The sequence below is a fragment of the Vicugna pacos genome, chromosome 11, assembly GCF_048564905.1.
Source record: "Vicugna pacos chromosome 11, VicPac4, whole genome shotgun sequence".
Lineage (NCBI taxonomy): Eukaryota > Metazoa > Chordata > Mammalia > Artiodactyla > Camelidae > Vicugna > Vicugna pacos.
Window position 1 is genome coordinate 36,000,502 of NC_132997.1, and position 11,177 is coordinate 36,011,678.

At 56.9% G+C, this 11,177-nt stretch overlaps 1 protein-coding gene across 1 annotated transcript; it reads left to right on the forward strand.

Moving 5' to 3' along the window:
• Window positions 1–777: 777 nt before the first annotated feature.
• On the forward strand, window positions 778–5,350 carry LOC140699751 (ral guanine nucleotide dissociation stimulator-like). Its single transcript, XM_072972294.1, has 8 exons — window positions 778–958; window positions 1,359–1,469; window positions 2,106–2,299; window positions 2,934–2,993; window positions 3,944–4,137; window positions 4,338–4,473; window positions 4,742–4,835; window positions 5,193–5,350. The coding sequence occupies exons 1-8, from the start codon at window positions 821–823 to the stop codon at window positions 5,205–5,207; spliced, it is 942 nt and encodes a 313-aa protein (XP_072828395.1). The 5' UTR covers window positions 778–820; the 3' UTR covers window positions 5,208–5,350.
• Window positions 5,351–11,177: the final 5,827 nt, after the last annotated feature.

Consider the following 11,177-nt stretch of genomic DNA (forward strand, 5'->3'; position numbering starts at 1 on the left):
CCCTGCTACCTGCGTGGCCTTGACTCATGAGCTCTAACCTTCCAGCAAGGGCCTCAGACTTTCTCACTCGGTTTGCTTTAGAAAACCGAAACCCTCAGACCTCAGGATGCTATTGCCCATTTCTCCTGTGTGGGGACAGTTTCCTGCTGGCGACACAGAGTGTGAGCACTGGTTTACAAAGACACACACACACACACACACACACACACACACACATATACAAAGACACACACATAGACACCCGTGTACAATGACATTGAATAAGAATTATCGCATCCCATCATAAGAGGAACAGACGTGGAGGAGGAAGTCAGAGGAAGATAACTTGGGTTGCAGGCAACACCTACAGGTGACATGACTCTCCAATTTTTTAGGCCTTATTCCACTTGCACCTGAGGACATCCCTAGAAGTACTTTCTAGAATCATTCCCACTGGGCAGCTGGGGAGACACACCGGCCTGGACACACACCAGGACTTCCCCAGGATGGAGAACAGGTAAGGATGAGGAGTGGATTCTGGAAGCCAGGGCGTCTCCTCAAAGCTGCCTGCAGAACCTCCCCCGGCAGCTATAGAGACGGCGGGGCTGCTCTAACTGTGCAAGGTGCGGGTTTGCGTGGAGAAGGGCGTGAGCAGGCAAGCAGCCCAGAGGGCTCATGTGGAGGTGTCTTCTGAGGAGGGGGTTCCAGGAAGTGGACCCCAGGAAGTGACATCACCTCCTTAACAGACCCCAACCGAAATGGAACCTGGTTACCAGGCACCCACATTTGGACAACAGCTCCAGAGCCAGCGCACTTGGCTGGAGACAGTTGAAGACACAGGATGTTCTCCTCTTGTTTCCCGGTCTCCCGGGGCTTCTCCGCCAGGAAACCCTGGACTGCGAGGTTCTTCGGTGGCTGTAGGCGTCTGTGGAACCCTCCACCCAGGCGCCTGTGGCCTATTTTGAGGAGGTCACCTAAGGTAACGCTGGGTGGCCTGGAGAAGGCCAGTCTGGGACCGGCCTCCATGGGGGGCCCTCCCTGGGCAGGCCCACTTTCCCTCATCTCCACGTCGCTGAAGGGGGACTTGAGAGGAGGTGTCCCCTCTGGGCAGGAATGGCTTGTTGAACACTTGGTGACCCGGTGGTCCTGTCATGGCCGCACCCAAGGACAGGGCTGATAAGGGGGAAAGAGGACTCCTGAGGGGCATCATCTCTGGGTCAACGGGAATACAAGGCACCCACTTTGTCAGCTTTTCTGCCCCTGAAGGAGGTCTGTGCAGACAGTGGTGGATGTGTGTCAGGACTGGAGATGTCTAGTGGGTCGGAGAACCAGACAGGGCTCTGAGGCTCCTGCCTGGCCTCTGGGCACTGTATTTACAGGACTCCACACACGGGACGGGACAGGACCTGGTCCACGGAGATCCCCGCTCCACCTCCCTGCAGGAGGCGCAGGTGCCCCACGAGAGCAGCAGAGCCCAGGACGCGCTCAGGGTGAGTGCGAGCGAGGAGACTCCACACCCAGGAAGCCCCGGGCCCCGCTGCTGCCCCGCTACTCCCCTGGGCTGCCTCTTAAGAGAGCTGCTGGCAAAGGCATCTGATGCCCCGTCTCCCCCATCTGCCGTCACAACCCAGGCCCTGCCTTGGCCAGACGCAAAGTCAGTGCCCACATATGAGTCCGAATCTCAGAAAGAGACTCGGACAGAACTTCAGTCTATGTGAAGTCAAGGGTATTTCTGCATTTTTCTACACGTTGTCCTGTTTCTTCTCCATCCCCACGTGTCCACATTAACCTGAAGATCCTGAGCCCTCCCACCCCAGGCTCAGCCGCTGTGTTCTCATCCCTAGAATGGGATGCTGTGACAGCAGTCACGGGGATGATGTGGTCCATGCAGGGAGGGGCCGGCACTGTGGTGCCGACACAGGGATCTGAGACACTGATGCATTTCATCATCGCCCTTCGCCCCAGGTACTGGTGATGCCGAGAACCTAGGATCTGCTTCAGGGCTCCCCTGTTCCACCTCAGGCACAAGAGCTTGAGGCTTGAGGATTCGGTCTAATCTCCAGCCCCAAGTGCCTGGGGGTCCCCGGTGCTGCCTCTGATCCATGTCTTTCCTCTTTCCACCCCAGGGGGGAGCTGGACCATCAGGGAGCGGGGATGAGGCCTACAGGGCTTGGAGCCTCCAGCGACACAGGCTGGAGAAGCTGGTGGCAAAGCTGGTGCCTGCCGTCCTGGGCGGGCACCCCTCTTACGTGAACACATTTCTGGGCAATTATCGAGCTCTTGCCACCGCCCAGCAGGTGCTGGACCATCTGTTCCAAAGGTGAGCACTGTGTCTTCATGGGACATTGGGGACCTGGCCACCTACCATCAGAGCCATGAGGCATTGTTCCTCTACCTCTCTGAGCCTCAGTGTCCCCCCTGCACGCTGGGGTCAAGAGAGGATCAGGCCCTAGGAGGGTAGGAACAGAGGGAGATCTTCATGGAAGGTGCTCTCCGGGGACCTGGCTCACGGAAAGGGCAGCTGGCGGGGCTGTGGTTGTGCGAATTTCATTGTCCTCCTGCCCAAGAGCTAGCGTCTGCCTCCTGTGTCACTGGGACTTTGGCCACGGGTGGAACTGTTTTCCCATTTCAAAGGGGATCGGTGACGCCATTAGCTGTCCCTGTCCTGGGAGAGTGAGAACAGTGATCCCTGGGAGGGACAAGTGGGGTCCCAGGCCCACTGAGATGTGCGCCTTGGGGCCAGGTGGGCTCACTCACTCATTCCTCAAATGTATAGAAAGGGCCCCCAGGGACAGGGGCTTTTCTAGGAACAACCATCATTTAATACATCGAGCAGACATCAGCTCTGCCCTCCAGGGCTTCCATTCTCTCGGGTGTCACACTGTCACACTAGACAGCACATCCAGCTAGTGTGTTCGGGACAGTCCATGTGACGCCTTCCTGCTCTCCTCTAGATACGGATGCGTCCTCCCTGTTACGGAAGAGGACGGGGGACCCCTGCACCAGCTGAAGCAGTGAGTCTCTTGGATTGAAGCGGGAAGGACTCCTTCCCCAAATAGTGTGTGAAGCTATGGGCTCTCTGGTTGGGCAGAGGTGGGCGGGATCCTGGATCCCGCATATCCTGTGAGTCTGGCTTGAGAGCAGAAGTCCTAGGGCTTCCCCTGGCAAAGAAGAGACAAGACCCAGAGAGCTGTGGATGCGACTGTGGCACTGTGAGGGGCATCTGGGAGGTCAGAGGACAGAGTCAAAAGTGAAGAAAACCCACAAGCATCCCCTATCCATCCCATCCCTGCCCACACGCCCTTTGGGAGACACAGACCACAAGGGGTAGAGAGCATCGTGCCCACCAACTAGTGTAGCCTCAATGGTGGGGACTCAGCTGGTGCTCAGGGGACCCAGGGAGCCTCAGGGGACAGCTGAGCCCATCCTGATGATGCTGAGTGGCAGGGGCAGAAGGAGACCCAGGCAGGGTCCCTGGAGGATTGTGCAGCCAGCAGGTGCAGGAGCTAAAGTCTGAGGAGTGAGGAGGCCCGTGGGCAGCCTGGATGGCCGACACAGCCTGTCTGTTCCCTCCTGGCTCAGGCACTCATAGAGCAGCTCCTGTGTCCCTTAGAGGGCAGTGCGCAGAGCACACAGCCTGCCTGTCCTCACAGACGTGCCATCCAGTGGGGAGGGGCAGGGAGAGGGACATAGCAGTGTGACAGGTGTCCCTGAAGCAGTGGACAGGTGGTCACGCCATTGAGCCAGTGCTGTCCCTTCAGAAGGCTTGTAGCAGCCCCTCCTCTGTGTCCAAGCCCGCCTCTGCCCACACTGCCAGCTGAGATGGGACATGGAGCAGAGCCGGCCTCTGGATGGGCAGGAGCCAAAGGCAAAAAGTCCCCGGTCCCTGCAGGGCTACCCTGGGAGCCCAATGTGGTAGGAAAGGCTAAGCCTCTGACTCTGGTGTCCCCCTGACTGCACCCAGGGCCATGGCCTCCATCCTGGGCACCTGGCTGTTCCAGTACCCAGACGACTTCCACCAGCCTCCAGAATTCCCATGCCTGAAGACCGTTGTAGCTTACGTAGAGCTCAGCATGCCTGGCTCAGACCTGGAGCAGCAGGCCCACCTCCTCCTGGCACAGCTGGAGCAACTGGAACTCCCAGAGGCAGACAGTGATGGTGAGGAGGATGCAGGGTGGGGGATCTGGTGGGTGGGGAGGGGACGGCACTGGACCCCACAGAGCAGAGCCTGGGAAGACTCCCTGGGGGTGGAATCCTGGAGTGAGATTTGATTGAGTAGCAGTGAGGGCTCCCCTGGCTTTGGGAGACACGTGGGAAAGCAGTCCTATTGATGAGAGTTTCCCTTCTTGGAGCTACAGCACCAGCTCCAGAACCCGCTGGGGAAACCCCTCTGGGTGGAGCGCCAGCTCCAGCTCTCCTGCCTGCGACAGCGCCAGAGCCAGAGCCAGAGCCAGAGCCAGAGCCAGAGCCAGAGCCAGAGCAGAGGGACGCGCTGTAAGTATCCGTCTGGCTCGGCTGCCTCCCGCCGCCTTCAGGGCCGGGCCGCCCACTCTTCCTGAGGTGTCTGTGATTTACAATTCCGGATTATTCTTAGAGGTGATAACATATTCCTTGCGGCCTGTTGTGTCTGTGTTTTATGGTTAATAGAAACTTCAAAGTGCCCTACATGTCTCTGTTTGGATAGACTCACTTCTCTGCACCAGACACACAGGGCGGGGATGTGGACAAGTGGCCCCAACACGTTCCCACCCTCTCCCTGCAGGTCCTGTGAGGCAGCGGCCTCCTCCCTCTTGTCTGCTGTGGACCCAGGGCCCAGCTCAGGGCCTCCATCAACACTCCCTGAGACCCCACCCTTGGTAAGTGGCCGCTCATGGCATGATCAAGACAAGGACTTAGAAGGCAAGCCCAAATTTTGACCTTAGAGGATTTGTTTTCTTCCAGCAGTGAGACTGATTTTGTGTTTGTGTGAATGTTGCCTGTTTGTCCGACATCCATGGAGCCAGCAGCTCACATGCCATTCCCCGTACGGCCACCAGAGGGAGGGATGTCACTGCTTCTGAGAAACACTGTTCCATTCCAAAGTGCTCCTTCCCAATTTAGCCCTCCTCAGAACATGTTTTAGAAAGTGAGGATTTCTTTAAGCTATAGAGGTTTGGTTTTTTTCTTCAATCTCGTTTCAGCTCTAATCTCAATACACTTTAATTCACAAACAGAAATTGAGCCACTGAGTGGAAGTCGTCACTTGGGATACACAGACGTGTGTTCTTCTGTGTCCAGCCCCCATCTGTGTCCACCTCTGTCCCTTCCTCTCTCCCTCCAACCGTCTGCGTTTGTAAATATCTACTTAAATAAAAGACTTTGACAATCAGTGCAATGTACAAGAGATATTGTAATTCATGTTGCCTTGTGTGCGTGTGATGTAGACTTGGGTAGAAAGCGGTCTGCTCACAGGACAGTGGGGTTGTCCCTGAATCCCTAGGAGACAGTTGAAGCGGGGCAGTAGGTCTCAGTGGGAGTCACTCACCAGGGAAGTTCTCCTGCTCAGCACAGCCAAGGTGGGTCCTCATCGACTTCTATCCCCAGAGCACTGAATCTGCTTTCCCCTGGGGAGCTTTGCTACAATCCCGTGTATCCTAAAGTGTCAGAAGAAAGAACAGTGATGATAAGAACTGTGGGAGAGGGACAGGTTTTGATTTTAATTACCTGCTCCTCTACCTACAATGGCTTACCCTTGACTTTATTATAAGGAACGCTCAGCCACCTGGGAGCAGAGTCTACACCTTGGACTTGAGCAAATTACAGGTCTCTAGCCCAGCACTTGGCCAAGAAGATGGACGTGTATTGCTGAATGTATAGAGTTGGGAGGGAAGATAGGACAGGCCAGGGGAATGTATTTGAAATGCGGGCTCTCCTGGAGCTTTCCTGACAGGAGGTCATCATACCTAGGCACCTTCCTCCCCTGCCAGGCCCTTTACTCCTGAAGACCTTCCCACAGAGCCCCTCAGCCAGGACCCACATGATCCCAGGGCTCTCCCACATCACATCTCGCCATCTGCTCTCACTTCTGTTCTCATTTTGGCCCCCTTGACTCTCCTACTGTGTGGCTCTGCTCTCTAGGTCTCAGGGGACACCTCTGACTCCCTCAGGGATCCAAAGTCAGAATATTAGATCCTACGGACCTGAAGTTTCACGATGGGACTGAATTTATGAATCAGTCACCACATGCAGAAATACCGCTCTGCATGACTGTCATAATGGGGGTGGGGGTTTCTCTTCAACAATCCATGTTAAGTCGATGGCATAAAAGAAGCATGTTTTTCTTGCAATGAGCATCCCTACTAAATTGAGCCATTTCTCTGATGAGGCTCTAAAAGACCGACCCATAGCATGAGGAACAGAGTGAAGTGATATTGTGCTATAACGTGGTATAGAATGCTGTGATACTTCTAAAAATTGTTATTATCCAGTTGGGCTAGAGTTATTGAAAAAAAAAAACATTGTGTGAATATGACCCTTTAAATTTCTCATGTTTCCATGAAATTCAGAAGATGCTGGTGAATTCATCCATTCCTTTCTCAGCATTCATTGAGATGATCCTGTTTTTTCTCCTCACACTGTCATGCATTTTGCTAGGGTGAAGCCATCCTGCATTCCAGGAATCATTCCCACTTGCTCATGGTGTGCAATTCTTCTTACACAGATGGATAGGAATGACTAGTGTATAGACTTTTTCTGCCCTTTCTACCTCAGCTCAGGCTTCCTGAGCCCTGGTAGGGTGGCCGGTGATGGCCAGGACACAACACTGAACCACAGAGGTTTTTGCCTTCTCATTAGTCATGATAATTGTTCTTACTAACCCCCGATGCTTGATTTACACAGTCATGACTGTCAGACAGACCTGCACTCACCCATTTCCCACCCTCATGTCTCACTCTCCACTCGTTCCTTCTCGGATTCATTCACTTCTTCCTTCAAACCACCCGTCCTCACTCTCAGTGACAGCCTGAGAGCGGCAAACTCTCTGAGTCTCTTGGATCTGAACACAATGTTATTTTGCTTTTACTCCTGAGTCATGGCTTAGAAGGAAAAATATATGGACCTTCCTGTGATGTGTCCCTTCGCATCCGAGATGTCCTTCTGAAGTCTTGAAATCAGTGGCAGCCTGGCCTCGCACAAAGTAGGCTCACTTGGACCACTGGGCCCTGGCTGGGCTGAGAAGCATCCGTGCAGATGGGGCATTGTCCTTGGAGGGGCATCAGCAGGGTCCTCGCGGGTCAGGAGGCAGGGGAGGTGAAACAGTGGCAAGAGCCTCTCCTGTGGTTTCCATGGGGAGCAACAGGGAGGCAGGACTAGCAGGTGGGAGGAATCAGCATCTCTGGGTGGAGGGGCTGCCCCTACTTGTCTGTCCCCCCCCCCCCCGGGTGTGCTCACTGGCATCTTCTACTGTCTCTAGGAACTGACTAGCGCTGGGAGGGGCAGCCCCTCCAGGCTCAGTGGGACCCAGGTGTCAAAGTGTCAGAAAACAGACAATAAAAAACAGCTAGCATACCTATCCAAACCACAGGCCTCCGTTTCCACATCCGTGGAGGGCGGGATTGGTCTCAGTGGCCCTCCAAGGCCCAGCCCTGCACTCTCAGAGTCCAGCCAGCTCCCAGGACCTCCCCAAATTCTGGTCCTAAGCGTCTGGGGTCAGCTAGGCAGCCAAGCCACTACCCAGCCCTGCAGCTCAGGCATTTCAAGGCCAGTGGGTCGCCTGGGGCCTCTGTGGGAGAGCAGGCCGTGGTGGGGCTGCTGGCTCAGCTTCCAGGTTGGACTTCACAAATGGAACGGGGGGCTCTGGGCTGGAATAATGCAGGCTTGTTCGTCAAGGGGAAGGACAGGGGTAACCGGGTCAGAGCACAGACTGCCAGTGCCTGGAGAACCATGCTGAGGCCCAGGGCCGACGGGGTCGGCAACCGGGAGCGCGCATCCTGCCAGGACCCTGTAAGATGGTGGCTGCTGTTTAATGCTGAAGCTCACACTGCCCAGAAGGCTTCTGGAAGTAAACACGCTCTCATAAACACAGGAACATCCTGAGAAGACAGTCAAACAAGGCTGGGAGACAAATGCAGGGCACGCGGCCCACCGCCCATCAGACAGCACCCCTCGCACCCACTCCCTTTGTCACCACGGCTGCCTGGCCTGTCAGTGGAGACAGCGAGAGGCCTGGTTTCCTGACCGCTTGCCCAGTGGCCAAAAGTCAGGGCTGAGGTTGGCACTTGTTCACCAGGGCTGTCCAGGGGACAGCAGGTGCCACAGAAGGATCTGTGGGGCCTCCTTGCGTCTGGCCAGAGGGACAAGATCTGCAGAGGGTTGTGGGGGTGCTGGTCCTGCACCCAGGAAGTTCACTGGCTAACTGGCCATCCTTTCCTGGAATCCCTGAGAGCCAGCAAGATGGGCGCCTTGACATTTGGGACAGGACTGAGCCACCCCATGTCTCTTCTGAGTCTTGTCTTTCTGCCTGTCCTCCTGACAAGGTGGCGCTCTGAGCATTTTCATCTCGAGACAGGAAGACAGAGTCTCACAGGGGCAAAGTGACCTGCCCAAGGCCACACAGCCGCAGCCAGGAGGGGCTCAGACTCCATGTCCAGCCCCTTCCCACTGGGACATGGCCTGCAGCTGCAGAAGGCCCCAGCTGCAGCCCTCAGAGTGTTCTCGGGAGTCATTTTGACTCCAGAGCCAGGGAAAGCAGGAGACTCCCAGGCCCCACATCTGCAACTGATAGCTATTGATAACAACAACAACAACAACAACAACAACAACAACAACAACAACAAGTCACGTCCAGAGCGTCCCAGGGCCAGAGTATCCTCCTTGAAGGCAGAAGGTGGGTCAGCTGGCCTCCTTCCTGCCAGGTAGGGTGGGATCCTGGTCCTCAGCCCCTGCCACAGCACTGGTGGGTTTGGGGGACCCCGCAGCCTCTAAAAGAAGCTCCTGGACCCCCTTGCCAGCCACTTGGCATACCTTCTCCCTTCTGGCTGCCAGCATTTCTTTAATATTCCTCTTCCCATCCAGGTCCGAGAACCACCCTAGGTTGTCGGGGATGGTGTGGTGTGTCTGGCAGCCAGGACAGGTCACAATGACCACACCCTGGTGATAGGCAAGCTTGGAGATATGCTTGGAGGACCTAGTCCCAGAGACATTGCAGGTGATGACTAGCTGGTAGTGCGCGGGCGCGGGTCCCTTCTCAGAGCTGGAGGGACGCCAGCCCCAGCCCCAGCCCCAGGCCCGCCTTCACCCTGCGGCCTCCAGGCAGGCACCGAGCCCCCAGCCGCCACCTCAGGCCAAGCATCCGGGAGGCGCGCGCCTCTCAACAGTCTCGGCAGGCGTCTCAGCGCTGTCCACAGGATCCCGCCCGCCCGCAGGCCCCACCCGCCATGATCTGCGCAGCGGAGACCGACCCCCGCCCCGGCTCTCCCCGCGCCCCGGCTCTGCCCGCGCGGCAGAGGCCACCTCCGGACCAGACTGTCCAGCCACAGCCGAGATCGCGCCCTGCCCCAAACCCGGCTTTCCCGCCGCGGCCGAGAACGACCCCCGCCCCGGCTCTCCCCGCCCCATCTCTCCCCGCCACGCCAAGTTCGCGCCACACCCCAGCTGTCCCGCCGCAGCGGAGATCGCCCCACGCCCCATGCCCCGGCTCGCCCGGCGCGGCCGAGACCGACCCACGCCCGGCTCTCCCCGCGCCGCGGCTCTCCTCACACGGCAAAGGACGCCTCCGGACCAGACCGTCCAGCCGCAGCCGTGATCGCGCCACGCCCCAACCACGGCTTTCCCGGCGCGGCCGAGACCGACCCCCGCCCCGGCTCTCCCCGCGCCCCGGCTTTCCCCGCGCGGCCAAGGCCGCCCCCCACCACAGCTGTCACGCCGCAGCCGAGATCGCCCCACGCCACATGCCCCGGCTTTACCGGCGAGGCCTAGACCGACCCCGACCCCGGCTCTCCCCGCGCGCCCGAGGACGCCCCCCACCCCAGCTGTCCCGGCGCAGCCGAGATCGCCCCCCGCCCTAAGCCCCGGCTTTCCCGGCGCGGCCGAGAACGACCCCCGCCCCGGCTCTCCCCGCGCAGCCGACGCCGCCCCCAGCCCCGGCTCACCCCGCCCAGCCGAGACCGCCCCAACCGGGCTCTCCGCTCCTGGCCCAGCCCTTCCCCTGCCCCTGCTCCGCAGATTTCTCCCGTCCTGTTCTGGCCCTTCCCGCACAGCCCATACCGCCACTCTCCCCGCCCCAATTCTGCGCGCGGCCCAGGCCACGCCTTCGACATCTTGGAAGCAGGCTTCCCTAGGCTGCTGCTTTAAAGATGGTTTTGAAGGGGAAAAAAAGGAAAAACAGAAAAGAACATAAATACAAAACAGACACACTCATAGAAATAGAAAACAAACTTGTGGTTGCCAAGGGGCAGGGGCGTGGGACGGGACAGACTGGGAGTTGGAAATGTGCAGATACTGACAGGCAGATGCAGAATAGATGAACAAGATTATACTGTATGGCACAGGGAAATACATACGAGATCTTGTGGTAGCTCACAGCCAAAGACATTGTTCCAAAGAATAAATGCATGTTCACGTATCACTGACAAGTTGTGCTCTCCACGGGAAATTGACAAAATGATGAAGAAAGATTAATCAATTGCCCAAATGCCTGTCTATATAAATCAACCTTTTTAAGTAAAATACCAAAAAGTGGAGGGGGAAAACAAAAGCTGCGGATTCTTTCCATAGCATCCCGGTGTGTTTGACGACATGGAGTGACCCTATTCGTTCCTTCAGCGAGCGTTCGTTGAACGCCTCCTGTGTGCCTGATACTGTGCCTGGTGCCCAAGAAATACTCCTTGTCCTGAAAAAGCATACAGTCGGACATGGAAATAAGCAGCTACAGCAGCGTCTGGGCAGTTCTGTCCTACTCAGCCGGGCCCCGCTAGTTCAGACATGATCACAATTTGGGGAAGGCCTGAGATAAGGACTGTATTCGTGCTAGTCCAGAAAGCATGTCGTCTAAGCGAACTGAAAGAGAAAGCACCTAAGAGTACAAATGGCTTCAAGGGCCCTAAGAGCATCCATTGACATGCTACAGCAGTGAAGGCAGAATCCACTTTAAGGAGCAGAGAACAGAGAAAGCACTCACCTTACAAGGGCAGACCTCTGACTGCCCTGTTGCCATCCCA

Excerpts from the sequence above, each read along its gene's own strand:
- LOC140699751 (XM_072972294.1), top strand. The coding sequence starts at position 821 with ATGTTCTCCTCTTGTTTCCCGGTCTCCCGGGGCTTCTCCGCCAGGAAA. Across the intron at positions 959-1,358 it reads TTTTGAGGAGGTCACCTAAG|GACTCCACACACGGGACGGG; the intron begins GTAACGCTGGGT and ends CTGTATTTACAG. Across the intron at positions 4,138-4,337 it reads CCCAGAGGCAGACAGTGATG|CACCAGCTCCAGAACCCGCT; the intron begins GTGAGGAGGATG and ends TTGGAGCTACAG.